This window comes from Helianthus annuus, chromosome 6 (genome assembly GCF_002127325.2).
Source record: "Helianthus annuus cultivar XRQ/B chromosome 6, HanXRQr2.0-SUNRISE, whole genome shotgun sequence".
Taxonomy (NCBI): domain Eukaryota; kingdom Viridiplantae; phylum Streptophyta; class Magnoliopsida; order Asterales; family Asteraceae; genus Helianthus; species Helianthus annuus.
Genome location: NC_035438.2, coordinates 53,490,023 through 53,508,970, shown reverse-complemented (window position 1 = coordinate 53,508,970; position 18,948 = coordinate 53,490,023). Strand labels below are relative to the sequence as shown.

At 36.0% G+C, this 18,948-nt stretch overlaps 1 protein-coding gene and 1 long non-coding RNA gene across 2 annotated transcripts; both read right to left on the bottom strand.

The window, feature by feature from the left end:
- Window positions 1–4,969: 4,969 nt before the first annotated feature.
- On the bottom strand, window positions 4,970–7,908 carry LOC110864003. The gene is made up of 3 exons (XR_002549537.1): window positions 7,792–7,908; window positions 6,490–6,572; window positions 4,970–5,365 (listed from the first exon to the last, which is right to left on the bottom strand). It is a non-coding gene; the product is annotated as an uncharacterized LOC110864003 (long non-coding RNA).
- A 5,341-nt stretch (window positions 7,909–13,249) lies between these two features.
- LOC110865512 (telomere repeat-binding protein 5) lies at window positions 13,250–16,654 on the bottom strand. Its single transcript, XM_022114770.2, has 9 exons — window positions 16,406–16,654; window positions 15,463–15,605; window positions 14,853–15,378; window positions 14,607–14,774; window positions 14,434–14,513; window positions 14,150–14,358; window positions 13,802–14,068; window positions 13,677–13,740; window positions 13,250–13,592 (listed from the first exon to the last, which is right to left on the bottom strand). Exons 2-9 carry the CDS (start codon window positions 15,541–15,543, stop codon window positions 13,416–13,418), a joined length of 1,572 nt encoding a protein of 523 aa, XP_021970462.1. The 5' UTR covers window positions 15,544–15,605; window positions 16,406–16,654; the 3' UTR covers window positions 13,250–13,415.
- Between the last annotated feature and the right edge of the window lie 2,294 nt (window positions 16,655–18,948).

The window sequence follows — 18,948 nt, the reverse complement described above, 5'->3', positions numbered from 1 at the left end:
AGGGTTGGTAGTTCGTTGTGGATGCTCCTAGTTGCTTCATCTTGTTCCGCTTCTAGCTTCATGTTTCAGGGGAATTTTCGTGTTCCCGCCTTCCTTTATTTGTATTGAATTCGCAATTCTTTTGCTTATTCAATTTTTTGTTGTACATCGAGGGCGATGTACAATTCAAGTGTCGGGAGGTGGTCTATTGCTTGAGCTTTGTCGTTGTCATATATATATAAAATAATAATAATAATAATAATAATAATAATAATAATGATAATAATAATAATAATAATAATAATAATAATAAATAAAATAAAATAATAATGCAAAGCTCTCTTTTAACAATTTTTGTGGCATATAAATCAAATCAACATAAGTATCTAAATAAGCACCAAAATTTTTGATAAATAAAATTGGGTTGACACAAAAAGGGGGTTCACTCATGTAAGGAAAAAAAAACGTTAAGTAACTTGTTTTTTTTGTATAAAATTGAGATGAGAAATCAAGCGATTGACCTACTTGTTTGCCTTGCATATTTACCCAATACGCCCGTTTCCGTGAGTTATTTTTGAGCCTTATAGCTTTAGATTATTTTTGCTCATGTTTTTGCGGGCAAAGATTGAGTGAGCCGGATAACTTTTGCGATTTAGAACTTGTGTTAGGTATGCATTTCGAGGCCACAAAGCGAGAATACAAGCATAGAAGTGATTGAGGCATTAGGAAACCTTTTCATTTTAGCCATTTTCATTCACCTCCCTACCCGAATTATTCCCCTAGTTAAACCAATTTGAGCCTTTCCCGTTCGTTTCTTGAAAACCCCAAAACATTAGCCACTTAGCCAAATTAGCCTTTTATATTTTTAGCCCATTTTTGGTTGGAAGCCCGGTTCGGTTATGATTAACTTATAGCTTTTGTATAGTTCTTCTTAGTTGTTATATCACTCATGTTCAAGAGTTTTTAGCTAGGTAGACATACTTAGTTCTCTCCAAAGCATGGGTTAGTTCTTGTAAAAAAAAAAAAAAAACGAAAGAAATATAGTTGAAAAAAGCCTTATCAAATGACTTTGCTAGAGCGATTTTGGGAGCGAAAAGAAATACTTGTTGGTTAGCTCTCGGTTAGTTACTATTTAGTTGAATAGTTCTATTTTTCTTATGCTTTAGGTTAGTCAAACTGTCGGGTTACAACTGTTTTAGCCACTTTTCAAAATCCACTTCCACACCCTTAACCCAAGCCAAGTTACAACCCAACCAAGACCTCATGATTTATGCTATATTTTTGCCGAGTGATTAGATTTGATCCTTCCACAAGCTTATGATATCGTATAGTTATCGTCTTGGCATCGAGTGTTCTAAACATACTCCATGAATTGTATGTGCACCTATATTAAGCCGAGTGTGTGTGAACATTGTGAGGATGCTTGGTCAATTGGTAGGGATTTCTAAGATGGACCATTGCTCATAAACTTATTTCACATATCTCTTTTTGGTTGTTTCTTTATATTGAGCACTCCTTGATTGTTTTGACCCAAGTTATTTGTTTGTGCTTATGAAATGCTAGTTGAGATGATTGCCATTTAGAGAGTTTTGTTGATTTTAGTTTGCTTGAGGACAAGCAAAGTTCAAGTGTGGGGATGTTTGATGTATAAGAATTTATACATCTTTTAAACGTCAAATACGCCCCGTTTATGCGAAAACTCTTTGTATTTTCATTGATTTTGGTACTCATTTGAGTTGTTTGTGAAAATACAGGTCCGGGCTTCGGCCCGGTGATGAAACAGAAGCTTTTGGAGCAAAATAGAGCTAAAATGGTGCATTCCAGCAAACTGCCAGATATGGCACTACCGTGCCAAACAGTGGCACGACCGTGCCAAGCCCTCCGACATCGGCACTCTCAGCCAGCACTAGCATCTATCAGCCAAATCGTCAAAATTCAGGGGAGCACTACCGTGCCAAACAGTGGCACGACCGTGCCAGGCCAAAATCAACTCCTGATCAGCTTATTTCCGAGAACGATGTGACTGTTACCGAGCACTACCGGCTCGCACGACCGGAGCATCTCCGAGCACGGTCGTGCGACCTCGGGAACATTTGAGCGGGATTTTTCCAGAAATGGTAGCAAACAAGATTGACAGACGAAAAGTGACTTTGACACTTGCCAAGCATGACCGTGCCAAAAGGTGGCATGGTAGTGCCAAACGCCCAGCAGTTTAAATACGAGTTTCTAGCTCATTTGCAAGGGAGTTGGAGCATTTTGGTGACTTTTTCTCTCAAGAAACTGGTCTTGGAAGCTTGTTGGAGCCAAGAGGAAGCCTTGAAGAGGATTAAATCACTTGAAGATCTACTCAAACACCATTTTTAATCTTGTCTTTAACTTGGTTAGCTTACTACATTATGAACAATTTATGTTTCTTTGCATTTGATTTGGTAGCCATGAGCCTTATGGGCTAAACATTTGAGTTGTCTAAACTTTGTTGAAGCTAATGAATATGTGATAACATGGAAGTAGATGTGATGATTCTTCTTGTTAATCTTCATGTTGACATTTAATCTTGTTCTTGGAGTTCTTGCACATGCTTAAAGTTCTTGTTCTTGAATGTTTGCTCATAAGTATTTACATGTTGTGTGGGAAAGCCCATGTAGAGATTATGATTATTGAATCTTGTTAACTTGTTAGTATGATTCATAGCATGAAACTAGGAATGGTGAGTGCTAATGTGATATGAACAATGATTTGAGCTTGTGTGTGAATTCTTGCATCTAGATTCGGAAAGATCAAAAGTATGTTTATATGAATTCTATAGTTTGTGTTCATGTTATGTTGATGATTTAGGCCAAAGTTGTTAGCTAGCATGACCATGCTTGTGGTTCATATCAAGAACATGATGATAGTGCCAACTACTTGAAACCAAGTTAGGGTGATTAGTGTGTTGTTCATATTAGTCTTCCCTAATTTGTAGAGTTAGGAGTTTTGACAAACAAATAACTCATGATTAAAGATTAACATCAACTTAGCAAGTGAGCTTAAAAGAATAATTTTTAGGTGATTAGAATGTTAATTCATTTTTAATTTTCCTAAGAATTATAGACTATGAAGCCTTGATTGGGGACTTAGTTAAATCTAGAACTTGCATCATCACAAGTCTTCCACCTTGTTGTCATATGTTTGTTAGTGGAAACTTAGTTTAGGCAACCCTTTCTTAGATATTGTTCTTTGTTAGAATTTTTAGTAGTTTATTTATTTGCATGCTAGTTTAGAAAAAAAAAATCAACCCAATCATTTGAAAAGGCTTTGAAGTAGCAAAAGTTTAGTATCGAGACACCGCATCCACGGATTGATATCCGGTTCTTACCGATTAGCTATATTACCACCCGACGGGTACACTTGCCCTTTTGTGTGTGTAGTTAGTTTTTAGGTGAAAAACCATTTTTTAAACTAAATTTGTGTGAAGAAAAATTCAATTAAAAATATATTTAATTCACGCACATCACATTCATATCAACGTCAACATTTCCCAAACGGTTAACCACCCAAATCCACCCTCAGATAACCCTAAACCAAACAATTCCCAAACTCGTAACCCCCCAAACCCGGTGCAACAGCCAACACGTGAAGCACCATTTAGCGGTTCAGGTCAGTGTCAGGCGCTTGTGCCGTTACCTAACACCAATGAACGACAACGTCCTTTGGACCAGATTATTCCACAAGAATGTTTGACGGTTACTGCTGACGAAGACTCAGATGAGGAATTGGATTTCGAAAGAATGTTCGATGAAGTGCGTTTTGAAGCTTATCGTTTGGAAATGGAAAAAGGAGTAGAGTATGATTCTGAAGCGGAAGACCATACCGACTAGCTTAGTTTAGTTTTATAAATGTCAGGGTTTTTTTTGGAATAAGAACTTAAACGTGTTTGATGTAATATTTTTTTTGCTAAGAATTTTTTTTTATTTACAACATTGATTTACAACCTAAGATTATACACTTTTTGCAGGTTTACATTCCTACACCGGACAAGGAACAAAATTGGTTGCTTTTTAAAATAAATCTAAAGTCACTAGAATTAAGAATTTTTTTTTTTGCCAATACTTGTGACACGATTAATTGCGGAGTTTCATTTTGCGTACGCAGAAGAGTACATCAAATTGTGCTAGAATTTGAGTCTCTATTCTTATGGTTTCTCGGACGTATATCGTACTGGCAACACTCAGAAATATATGAGACGGGTGCCATGCAAATAGTAGGGGATGTCGTGTGGCCTGATCACACAGATCGTATTGGCAGAAATTTAGGAGTCATCATATGTATGCTAATGGAAAAACTTGTTCAGGATCGTTCTTTAACATGGAACGAAGGAAACCTTCAGGATGCTTGTTTCAGATACAGACGATACATGGCAAATGAACTCTACGCTGGGCGCTTCACACCTGTTAATGTTTAATGGTACTATGTACGCATGTAATATAAAAAAAATAACATATTGTAATGAAATGATTTTCAATATTAATTATTTGCAACTAAATAGATTTACTACGTTATTTGAGAAATTAAAATACACAAAAAAAATTATAGTATTAAAAGTCTCCCAAGTTATAAGACGGAAACATATAATTAGAAGGAGATTGTGTAAAATGATCAGGATCATCGGTTTCTTTCCCTTTCCCTTTGTCTGGGCCTTTGCGAGTACGAATTTCTGACGGCATGGGCTGCCGACAGACATCCCGATGATGACCGTATGAGTTAAACCGGGAACAATACAGGGGAGTAGGTTCTTCCCCACGGGATAAGATCCGGTGGTTTTCTCGAGGACGACCGGCCTGGCGTTTTGTCATATGCGGCGGTTGAAGATTGATAAGGTCTTTTGGAATCTCCCATTCAGATCTATGAGGAAGAGGATTAATCGCTTCTTCGTAAGTTTTTTTATGGACTTCGTTTGATGTAACGCCCAAACACGTTTTACCGTAAAATCGACGCAGCGGAAATATGAGCCTTAAAATTTCTTTTTATATTACTTATTTAACTTATTTCTAAGTTCCTTTCTGGAATAACCCACACTTTCTTAAAAGATTTACAACGTTTAATCTTGATTACCACATCAACTACATATACGATCCCCAGATATGTGACTACTCTTCCCGTACAATTCTTGCCCTTGACTCGATCTTCAATCCTCCAATACTTTATACCGATGTTAGTCCGTGTAACTTACATTCACCACAAACATGCACATCATTAAAATTTGATAATCTACATTCATAACCTATCGTACATAATTAATTGACCACGCCGCAATCTTTCTATTCGTGCAAGACTTTTCGATCATCCTTCCGAGTACAATCTTGCATTCCAATTCCTCAAAACATCACAATGGACTTCCATAGCATACCTGCAAATCTCATTTCATTCTCAAAGCACATGATTAGTAACTTAGTACTCAAACATATTGAAGCTATGTATACGTATATACAAGCACCATTCCTTCGTGTACAGTCAATACTACTTCGTGCCTACACACAACCGTATGTGTACTTTTGGTCACATAAAACATACACACATCATACATACATACATACTTATATAAATACATAAATACATTCTTACATACATACTAGCTCTTACATACCACATACATAATTCCCTATGAATTACTGACATATCCTAATTACAAACCTCCATGTAATAATACATGTACGAACAAACTCATATACATACTCACTCCTATTCATGATTACTTATAAGTTTAAGTCATTGGAATGAAGTTAAATCTAAATATGCATACCCACATACTTAATTCATTACCCCGAATACTCGCTCACACGTCATAATCGCTTTTTAAATATCTTTCGGGTATGTTTCGGATCTTAAGAATGAGTTCCATACTCACCCGTAACTTACTAAGCCATTTGGTAGAGTTAAGGAACATTATAAAAACTTAACGAGGCTTGGAATGGGTTCACAGGGTTCGAATTCGAAGAAAAACGAAGAAATTACATAAACATTACTTTTGCACCTGACCTCCACCGTAAGCTATAGTGGCTACCGTAGCTTACGGTGGCCACAAAATGCTTACGGTGCCTCACTACTGCCTTACGGCAGAAAGAAAGATCCAGCACCTACCGTAGCTTATGGTGGCTACCGTAAGCTACGGTAGTGCCCAGCACAGCCTTCCAATTTGTTACCAAATTTCTCATAACTTGTTCGTTTTGCGTCTGAATCACTCGGAACTTGTTTCTAATTGTCCATAAAACATTTTCCTACATATTAGACTAAGAATCCTTACCCCGGGTCCCTAATCTTTACGAATTTCGTTACCGCTACCTTACTTATACATGATTATTCGACCCGTTTAATCCCATCAAATTACCTTTCTTATAAGAATTCCTTCGTTATACTAAAATAACACTTAACTTAAAACTCACAATCATTACATATTCCTTGCATGATTCTTATCCACACATATAAATAATAAAATTCTACATTTATACTAAGAAGTGAGCCGGGATCACTTACCTATTTGCGGCCGTATTCGCGTTCGCTTCCTTGTGTCCTTTTGACCCTTGAGCCTTTCGTGCTTGCGTCACTTTGACCAAATGCTTATCCATACATGTCACCACATTTACATTCTTGTTAGCATACGAGATATTACATATCAACGATCATAACAAATGCATATCTCACATTTGACCTTCTTTAGTCAATTCTAACAAACATAAGGCATATATTCAAAATCACATCCTTTTAAGATCATATAATTCATCATGTCATTCTATATAGCACATATTGATATAACATAGACCATGTGACTTTCTAAAATCTTACAATTATGACAACAAGTCTAGTTATGCTTCTTATGCGTAGTTGACTTTCAGAAGTCAATGGTTTATCATATGAACTTTCGACTTAACCTCCTATATTTGTGTCATCATATTAGGCTATACTAATGACACTACATACATTTCATACTTATTATGCAATATGTTTTCAACCACATGATCATCAAGTTACATCATGCACATATACAACCAAATCAATACAAACTAAAGCTCTCATGATCCTACAATTGTCATTCACATTCAAAGCTAGTAATTTAATATAATCTCAACATCATTCTTTGCTAGTAAGTCCACAAACTACCCATTTAGTGCATATCCATATCCAAATTACCATTTAGTCACTAATCCGACACATGATATGCACCTCATCATTCAAGCATAGAGTACAACTCTTAATGCATAATTCAACCCAAATCATACCATCAACTATTCCATCTTACAAAATCCTTCTTCAATATATCTTCTCATGTTTAATTATCATCAATCATGTTATTATCAAACTCTACACATGTTCATCCATTATTTAACGTTTAATTTCACATGCTAGCTTATACTAGGCATTTCATAAAACACTTGGTGTGCGTACATCTTTTAATGCACAATGTACAACTAATTTATGCATATTCTTCTAATCTCATACATAATTCATCCAATCCTCCTACTAATTAGCATCTATCATTCATACATAAACATCAAGCATATCAACACCATATTTCTTTCAATTCATCTAACAAGAATTCATCATACCCACATAATACAATCAACATTCAACAAGAATTAGACATGGATGATGATTCAAGTCATCATTCTTACCATAACTAATGGGTTTCACCTTTAACATCGAATTAACCCAAACCATGCATAATCCATATTCTATATGATGATTCTAACACATGCTCATACTCAATTTCATACCAATTCACGGATTAAAACATAACCCACTTCGTGCAAGGTCACCAATCTAGGTTTTACGACATACCTTATGATCCTCTTGTGAAGGTGATCATTAATTCATGCTCGGTTGTGAATTTAAGCTTCGTTTAGCCTTTCAATTTGATGGATTAGATGAAAGTTAGGGTTTTGGCTCCCATGGAGCTCCTGCTCGTTCTAGAACACACGAAGTGTGTGTTTGTGTGTGTGAAATTTTCATATATTAATTCAACTTCCATTTTATCCAACTTTAGTCCCTTGTGTTAGCCACTAAAACATAATTGGCACAACTTCCCTCCATTAATAGTTTTTCACCATACACTTAACTAGGTTAAATAGCCTAGTTATTTATTTCATGAAATATCATATGAGAACATATGACAAATATAAACATTCGGATTTTTGGGGTGTTACATTTGAGTAACACGTGAAGCAATACTTACTGCAACCGGTTTCACCTAAAAATTTTGACACGGCAATAACATGCCCGCAAGGTAAACCAGAAACCTGCCAAACTCGGCAGCTACAACTTCGATTAACAAAGTCAACTAAACCCCCCTTTCCACTGTCTGCGACAGAATAAGTGTTTAACCCAATTCCAGAAACCGTCCGGGTTCTAGACCCTTCAATTTTTTTAAAAAATTTCTTCTGTGCCCATTGTGTAAGTAAATATTTTTCATGAATACCTTGCAAACGGCGGTCGTAAAACCATTTCTGTACAGATTGCCGGAAGAACTCTAAGAGTTGCGTTACCGGCATTTTACGCGAGTGTCTAGATAAACCGTTAATAGACTCCGCGCTGTTAGATGTCATATAATGATATCGATTGCCTGGACAATGCACCCTTGCCCATCTACCGAACCCAATACTTGTTAGAGTGTGACGTACTCTAGGAACGGCAAGACAAAAAGCATTGAATGACTCGTTAAAATCAGAAAATCGGTACGATTTGCATGTCTTCCACCACAGCTTCTCATTTTCTTTTTTTTATCATAGGGTAAACGTAGGTTCATCATTAAATGACGATAGCTTAACCCGTGATAAGCATGTGGAAATACGTTTCTAACAGCTAGGTGTATAGAATTCGCTCTATCCGATATTATCGCCATGTCGGGTATTTCACCGATACATTCTCTAAGCTTTGAGAGAAACCATGTCCAAGATTCACCATCCTCTGATTTTCCTATTCCATAGGAAACTGGTAAAATTTGGTTGTTTCCATCCATCCCGACTACTAAAAATAACGTCCCTTTAAATTCACCCTTTAGGTGTGCAGCATCAATGATCACCACCGGTCTTAGATTACAGATAAAGGTACGGATCTGAAACGAAATTATTTAAAAAACGTCAAGAAGATGTAGTTTGACGAAAAAAACAGAGACTGTTGTAACTTACCGCAGCACCAATCGCGACAAAGACCATTTCAAACCGACGCTCGTCATCAGTCTTGATATGAGTGACAGAACCAGGATTTGCCCACTCTAGATTGTAACAGTAAAATGGTAGTTCTGCAAACGAATCTCTGCTTGTTCCTTGTAAAAGCTCTAGTGCCAGACTTTTTCCACGCCAAGCTTGACTAGTGGTTATCTCAACTTGGAATCTTTGTTTAAAATCTTTCACTATTTCATTACAACGATATATTCTACCACTGTCTTTTAAAGGTTCTTTTAAAAATTGAGCCACAACCTTTGGGTTTGCCTGACGAAGATGTGGGTACGTTAGCGTCTTCGAGCACGTGTGTTTATCGTTAAACTCTTAACAAAAAACAACCCTCTGTCCCCAAAACCGTATGCACAAAAACGCCAAACGCAACCGTCCACCAAACATGACACTTCGTACCGCGTTTTAGTTGATCTATCGACTTTAAACTCAAAGCGTTCTAACAAACATTTTTTTCCCAACTCAAGTTTCATTCTTCTTTGTTATTAAATACGTGCCCTGGTTCAAAAGTAATTGATGAAGATGGCAAACACTTTTCAAATGAATTATCGGGATTTGGCTGGTAGTCGTTTAAAACATCATAATTTTCTTCATCAGTACAGAGATTCAAATCAGGAACTTTAAATTTATTTGGAGGTGAAAAACTAGATGACCCAGCACAAAACCCTTCAACGACATATAATTTATAAATTTCAAAAATATTTTCCATAGCAAAATTATAAAACATTGCAAGATCTTCATCATTTATTATATCGATTGGATCACTAAACGAAGACAACCGATACGATAACTTCATAATGTTTGTAGAACTACACATGTTTGACACTTCACTTAAAAGAGCAGTGTATAAAAGGTTGGGTTCAATTTCTAAACCACGTCTACTTGAATCAGCATCAACAACATACTCCAACTTTCCGTTAACGATTTCCCACTTTCCGCCACTGTATACAACCATACGAATCTTCATAATTTTAACTTGGTAAGTTCCTTCTACAAAAGCTAAATGTTTTGATAACTTTACATGAATCTATTATACAAACACACAGAAAAAAACAGGCAAATATAAATCTATAAACTACAGCATTGAAACGGCTCGGAGCCAGCTGAAACGGCTCGAACAATATCTTGAAACGGCTTTAGAAGCCTGTACCGGCTTAAGCCAGCTGAAACGGCTCAGAGCTGTTGAGACGGCACAAACAATGAGGCGAAATGGCTTGGCTGGCAGCAGTGGGGTCGACGTGTGTACGGTAACGGCTCGGCTCCAACCCAAGCACACGGCTTAGCTCACTGAAGGTACTCGGCTAAGTTCCTTCCACATGAGCCGTTTGAAACGGCTTGGCAAAGTTCTTTCAAAAATGGTCGGACACGTGGCGTGGACTGAAACATCTTCAAGCCGTTACAGGCTTGGTCAGACACGTGGCGTTCAATGGTTGGTTGGCCGTTAAAAGAAATACTTGTGCCGTTTCAGCATGTGGAAACGGCTTGGTGAGGGGTGTCACTTGTCTAATATGGAAAAGACGGCGTTGTCGTGGTTTTCCCGAATAGATGAAATTGCATGTATGAGAAAACCTAGAAGTCTCTCTCTGCGTAGGGAAAGATGAAAGGTACAACAAATAATAAAAAAAAAAAATACAACTTCCTGATGCACAAAAACCTTTTAATGCTGGAAGTACTATCATCTATTGCCCAAACATGTTGCAAAATCATAATATATAATGATAAAAATCAACAATACTGGCTTTTTCCATTATATCTATATCCAAGGCCGGTCTAACGTTTTTGGAGGCCCTATACAAACCACAAAATCGGGGCCCTATTAAATTAGTATAAAGAAAATCAACAAATCAACCATTTTCTATAACGAACTTGAGTAGTACTGATCACCAATCGTCCAATCTCATTTTTGACTCTTGAATACTTGACAACCTTATAAAATATCAATATAATTGCCAATACCGAATCAAAATCGCAAATATTATAAGATTAAATCATTCAATTCCCAAAGCTAATTAGTGATTTAGTGATTTTTTATGGTTGCTCAATACACACACACATACAGATTAGTAGATGATGAATTTAGTCACTACCAGTTGAGAATCTGCAATTGAGATTAAGATTTGAGGCATTGAATAACCATAGCGATGATAATCCTGAATGTCAGCCCCAATATCACCCAATCTGCAATCAGTTTTACATTGGTTACTCAAAAGACATCTCAAGTAATGAGGGTTGGTATGTTGCGTTGCTGCTTCTGGATTCTGAAATGAAGCATGCGTGGAAAGTGTGGACTTCTTGAATAAAATCATAACTTTAGCCTAGAAACTCCGTTTAAATAAGTCAAAAACAAGTCTAATATATGAAAAAGACCCTTATTTTTTGGTGGCCCTACGTCGTAGCTTAGGTTGATAAGTTTAACGGTACAGCCCTGTCTATATCCCTATAAATAATAAAAAAAAATATAATTAGTTAGAAATTATGTGATTGATCGTAAGAATTTTAGCTTTTACAATTAAAAAGGGTTATTTAATCAAAAGCAGAGGGAGATAGACAATCATCGATTATGAACTGTATCTTTCACAAGTTTTTGATTATGTCTTTCTATAAACAATCATTGTATTGTATAATATATGAAACACAAAACTGACCACCACTCATTTATATCATCCATCTCAATTCAAGAAAATCAAGAAAATTCCCAGAAAAATTGGTAGGTTCGTTACTTGAGTATTTCCATGTTCACACTTTTATTTCTTTAATTTTTCTTATATTTTTTTTTAGTTTAAATTACTTTACTAAATTGATATGTCGTAACGTGTGGGTAAAAAATCGAATTCGTGTGTCGTATCATCGTCTTACATCTTAAAAAAATCGTGACTTCAACTTCTTTTATCCTACGGTTCGTTTCTATAACATAACCTACTCAGCTTCATACGCTTCTCTTTAATTTCTTAGCCACATCGACTTCATAGCCGTAGCCGGGTTCGCAACAATGTTTCGCAGGTTTTGAAGTTTCCAAATGTGCCCCTTTAACACGTTAATCTCATTGTAAGGTCTCGCCGCAACGCGCGAGAGGTAATTAGAGTCCTTTATTTAAAATGTATAAATCCGTAACGTGTGAGGCACAATGGTGTAGCGAAGTTTGCAAACCCGTTAATGTCACTATCGCAACGAGTGTAGCGAAGTTTGCAAACCCACCACAACATGCGGTCCCGCCACAACTTTGATCCAATCATAATGCTTATATATGTTACATTGAGTTAAATCGAATACATTTGAAACACATATTTTCATATGGTAAACGCATCACATAATGCTTGAGCTAATTCATACGATTTTTGCAACAGACCCGCGTCGCATCGCATGCAGGACATATTAATATTAATATTAATAGTTATATATATATATAAAAGGTAAAAGGTAATTCCGTTCGAAAAATGTATATAAAAGGTAATTATCCATGGAGGTGAATTTTAGGCATGCATCATCAACCTTGTGTTATAACTTGTAATTCTGGCAACACTTGTTCTCATAAAACAGGTTTAGTTCCTCTATACTTTATTGTAATTACCATCTAGACTTTAAAACTTTTGATTCTTTTTCGTTACACTTTAGTGTAATTACTATTTAAACTTTGAACTTTAAAGCTTCCCCTTTTAGTTATTTTTTCGTTTGTATTTAGTTTTTCCTTCAACGTAAGGTTTTTCTATATTTTGTATGTACCGACATAAGTAGGTTATTTTATTTACATTCCACTACAACCTCTGAAGTCGGTATCGCTACAATCAGAGCTAGTACTTTATATATTTTTTTCTTTTAGTATTTCACCTTTTAGTCGAAAGTACAAATTTTAACACGACTGACATATCTACGTTTCGAACCCGCCGCAACGCACGAGCCACCGTGCGAGTTGTCTTAAAATTCCAAGAACTATTTAACCACTTATTTGTTGTCCATGGCACCTGTTTGGCTGTTTGTACCTTTTAACTTGACATTACTACCACTGGTTACTATTTCATTCAATCAAGCAATCATTTAATTTGATTTTCAAAAACAAAACCAACCATCGATTTTCAAATTCATATTTATTCCATCATCGACCCGACCGTTCCACAAGCGTCATTCCTGCGTCTCTATGGGGCAAAGAACCACCACGAGCCATTAAAAAGAACCAACTTATTTCTCACTTTGTATATGGTATGAAAAGATCCTATACATGCGGTTATATTTCTCACTTTAGACAAGTTGACAAGTTTGCGCTTCTAGTCGGTGCTTCAACTCGTTCTTGGCTTGGTGATGGGACCAGTAACCATGAGCCGTTAACACTCGGTCTAACAGCTCCTGAGGCACCGGCTCACCTCTCCTCTGATGTGGTGATATACTCGCTGTGTGCACCAGTGTTTTCCATTTGTCCTGCATCGCCCCAACCATCCACGTCAGCAAGAATCATTTTATGTACGCACACTACGTTCAAACTGAATCCTATACAGTATATACCTTCAAATCCACATAAGTTCGGTGCTTTGCATCATCAAATGCGCGTAGTTTCACATCACGCCATCTGGAAGATTCAAAACCGTTACACATAAACTCCAATTCAACATCAAAAGAACACATTATACCTTCCGGTTCCAAGCTTCTCAACAGCTTCAACAAGAGCTTCCACTTCATAAACAGAAAACGGACGACGGATTCTGCGCTGTGCCACCTCAGCTCCATTTGATTTCCTCAGTGGGACCACCGCCAGTGGACCCACGTTCTCGGCTGGAACCGTCACTAATGCCCTTGAATCTAAACCACTTTTATCATCTACCGACATCTCATGATCACTTTTATCCACCCGCTGCTGTATCGCTACTTCATTAGCTACAGTTTGAGGTTGCGTATACCTGATATCAGATCATCGATTACTTAAAGTAAAAAAATAGTTAACGTTTTAACGTTTATATGTTTGAACCGAGGTGTTTTACGTTGTTAACGGCTGATCTTCGGGGCACAAAACCGGTGGAACTTGTAACTCGCTCGGCTCCAAAGTGAAATCAAGACCATCGAGATTCTTATCATGCAATATACCAGTCTGTAACAGAGTCTTATCATCTCTAATTCTCTTCCCTTGAAGCATCAGACCGACATGTAGCTCACCACTGAATATACCACTCACAGCCTCCATAACCATCGTCTATAAAATTATTCAATGTAAGTCGACCGTTAACTATAACGATTACCAATTAGATTGCCCGAAAAGAATATATACCTTTAGAGAACTAACAGTTGCTGTTTCTGGTATTTCAATGAAAAACTCGGGTACCCTAAAAGACTTGATCTTCAGCTTCACTGATTAAAAGTTTAGAACCGAAAACATCTTTCAGTTTTGATTTACAAGAGTATATCTAAAGTCTAAACATGTCGCTTTGAGGTTTCAATTACCAAGTGAATTTTGAGTCGTTGCAACCGAACTGGATCCGTCTTCAATAGAGTCAGATTTGACGTTGGATATTGAAGGATCCTCCATCAGATAAAGTCTTCGTTTTTTCAACGGATAATCCCTCATCGATCTTTGATAATTATCGCAACTTTTCTTGTTACGGTTCACTTCTGACACGGCATTAAAACAATTCAATTCCAGAAACTAAAAAAACACAATACAATCAAATAGTAATCATAATAACTCACCAGTATTTTGTTTGGATGCAGATAATCTCCTAATTCTTCGGTTACCAATACGGGTTGGTGCCCCAACGGTTTTGTTATTTAGCTTATCGGGCTGAGTGCACACACTAGAGTTTTCATCATCATCTTGAATAACTAACTTTAGATTACAATTTACATTATCAACAACCGGAGGTTTCCTGTTTTCTGGTACCTCGGTTTCCATTTGTTTACGGTTTATATCTTCTATTCTACAATCAGAAGATGTAATGCTAGAAGCAGGCCCCGAGCAAGAGTCTGTAACCGGAGCTTTTATAATCTCGGATATGAAAAAGCTCTTATTGCAGTTTCCTTGATCACAGACGTTTGCTTTTGAATGATCGTTTTCAGTGTTGTTTGTCGGCCCGTTCACGATTTTAAGTTCTTCGTTGGTTATCTTATTAACAGAATCGTCACCCTCTAACAATAACTTGCCAGCAACGGTGGCTAGTATGTCAAACGCACCCATTCGGTTATGATCCTTGTTTTTCTCACAAGATGAAATCCTCTTCTGAACCATGTTGAATAAATATAACAACTTTGATATAAACAGTATTATTATTTTGGATGATTTTGTAAAATCAGAGGCATTTACCGTGGCTGATCTGGGAGCCTGAGGCGTTGGCGGGACCTGATAACCGTTGAATCCGTAATCAAACGTCTTTTGCAGCACCATATCTTGGTATGAAGAAACTTAACAAACGCGTCACAGCATCTTCTCTAGATCTTTTAAAATATCTACGAGACACGATAACGTCATTAAACAACAAACGACAAATACACGTAACATAGAAGCCGACAAACGAAACTACAAATAGTTATAAACAAGACACTAGAATTACTACAGTCTGTTATAAAAAAAAAGAAAAAAAAAGAAACCAACAAAACAAAGATCAACATCTCTAGATTGCCTGACACCCTCTAGCAGAGTTCTCATGTTCAAATTCCAACGTGGTCCCACTGGATAGCAGAGTAGAGTATCGGCGGGCCCGTGAGTTTTCAGTAACGGGTTCTCATGATCGTTAAAAGATCCCTAGATTTCAATTATTTTGCTTAGAAAAAACTCATGATCATTAAAAGATGTTAATTTTGTCAACAAACATAAAATCACTTTTAACATACAATTTTTTTAAAGAAGTATCAAATCCAGATCAATAAATATAGTAAAATTATATAAAAAAATAGTACGGATCTGACAAACAAGATTCTGAAATGGTAGGGCACACCACCGATCTCCATTGAAGCAAAATTTGACAATTGATGCCACTTTATATCCATAAAAAGCTAAAAGATTACAACTTTCTACTATGCACAGAGATAAAATTATGATCTAAACCCCAAAAGTAGATCAATTTAGAAACAAACCCCGTGATCATCAAACATTCAAACCCACCTACCAAAATATAAATTCAAGATTATTAAAATCCAAACAATAAATTAAACTCAAGAAACATTAAATTATACAATAATGCTTGTTGGGTTGTCATTAACTGCAGCAAAAAAAATGAAAATTAAGAAAAAAAAAATCGAAACTTTACAACAATCTGCAGAAGAATTCACCACAGTTTCTTCAAGATTCCGGTTTCTTGATGCAATTTGCCAATTTTCTTCTTAATTTTACGAAATGTACGATTGATTGATGAAAACCCAAATCATTAAATCAAAATTTATGCAAAAAAAAAAAGTTGTTTGATTTTGTTAAAGACGCAACCGCTTCTTGATTTTCTCTCTCTAGAATCACTTTCTCTCTCTAGAAATTGTTGAAAATGTGAAGAATGAGAGTTGAGAAACAAAAACCCTTTGAAAACCACTGGCTTAAACCCCCAACTGTTTGATGTTATTGAGTCTTGTTACCGGATGGATCGGTAAAAAGACTCGAGTGTTACCGGTTACAGCAAGTTACATACGCCTCGGCAACATGTAAGGTGACCCACACATTCACCGAATATCCTCCCAGATGTCGCCACGTGGAAATGTGTCTAAAATCCAGTGGCGTTTTACGGTATTAGCCGGATCGAGAAAAACGTTGGATCACCAAGAGAGCAGGGGCATTATTGTAATCTAATATTTATTTCTTTTTCTTCAACCACTTTTCATCCAACACACCTAAAATTTTATTTTCACACCCCTACATGTATACGACCCGTATAGAGTTATACGTGTCGTATAACTAATTGTTGCACAAAAAAAATATCAGAGATTGTTTTTTTGTCTATGTATACGGGCCGTATAACATTATACGACCCGTATAGGATGTTATACGACCCATATAATGTTATACGACCCAAACCTTATATAATGCTAAAACGGCCCGTATAATATTATACGACCCGTACAAATGTTATACGACCCATGATTCTCTTCTATGCTTCATATGAAATTTTTCATGTCTTGGACATCCATTTAATTTTTTTTTTTTTTTTTTTTTGTAAATTTAAACAAGACAAGAAATTATATATAAGAGAGATATTTCATATGAAGTGTAAAGAGAAAATCATGACCAAACATTTATCTTTCTCAATTTAAAAGGGAATGATATGATCGTCTTTTCTTCCTTTAACTAGTTTCCTTCTTGATTTTCAAACGACTTTAACAATTTCATACGTTAATATTTTTTTTTTTTTTTAAAATTTCACCATATTAACGAGCATCTTATTCTCTTTAATTCGAGCAGTCTATTGATATAATTATCTTTAAAAAATCACAACACTTTGAATACCCATTACGTGATTTTGGAATACCCATTACATGATTACATATTCAATGTAAATTCGTTATGTGATTACACATTCAATATGATTTGTTATAACTAATGTTAATACAATTATGCTTATTACGTGATTACACATTCAATAATAAGAACTTGACTGTTTATGCTTTATTACGTGGTTAAATCTCTAATATACGACATTATGTTGTTATTATAGGTTGGTTTGACTTTAATATACGACATTATGTTGTTATCATAGGTTGATTTCACTAATGTTTTGTGTATAATTTATCTTTAATACATGATTATACTTGAAATATTAGGTATTCCATATGGAATATTATATATTACATGTTTTATTTTTACGTAATTATGTAATTGTTAGAGCATGTGAGATCGTTGGTACTTGTACTGGATTAGTTTAATTGTAGTTTGTATGCATTTTGAATGTTTAGGGGGTTGTTTTGTAATTATCTAGAAGTTATATTCCTGACCTAGTGTAGTTAAGATTCCAGCAAATTTATAAATTTGCTGGTTAGTCAGGAAGCTAGTATATATACCCCAAGCATTGTAACACATTTAAGCTTTTGGCTCTTGGTGGAATCAAGTGTTGTTTACATTCTTATTGAGCTTTGATCTGATTTCCAAGGTTGTTTATTGTTATATCTTTCTGTTTGGATTCAATACAACACTAGTTGTATTCCTCAATCCATTAGCTTCACCTTCATCTTCATTCTTGATATTTCTTGACTAGTCATAGTTCAAACACTTAATCAATAGGTGTTTTGGACTAAAACAACCAACCACTGTGATCCGGATACGTTTTGGGATCTACAATTTGGTATCAGAGCCTTTGTGCTCTTAGTTGTTGTGTTCTTGTTAAGATTTTTCATTGTTTTGAAGGTTTTTCAAAGTTTCAAGGTTTTTCAAATTTTTGGGCTTAAAATGGATTGATTTGGTGTGTTTAATTGATATGTTGTTGTTAATACTTGGTTAGGGAGTTATTTTGGTCATTTTGGTGCATCAAAACATGGTTTTTGGACTGTTTTTGAGTGATTAGAGGGTTTTAGTTCGTGATAAACCCTCTGGTTAGCGAAATTAGTTTGAATACAGCGATGATTTTTTGAATACAGCGAAGATATTTTGAATACAGCGAAAATATTTTTTGAACATAGCGGACACAGCGTTGAACTCAGCGAAATAGTTTGAATCATTGAGTGCTTAGTCGCATAATCAGCAAATTAGCCGACTATCGTTCGAGCGAATTTGCTGATCATCAGCGAAATAGAATCATTAGACCCATTAGCGAAATTATCGAAGGCGACTTCGAGAACCGTGCTAGCGAATCACAGCGTTCCTATCACGGTTTCC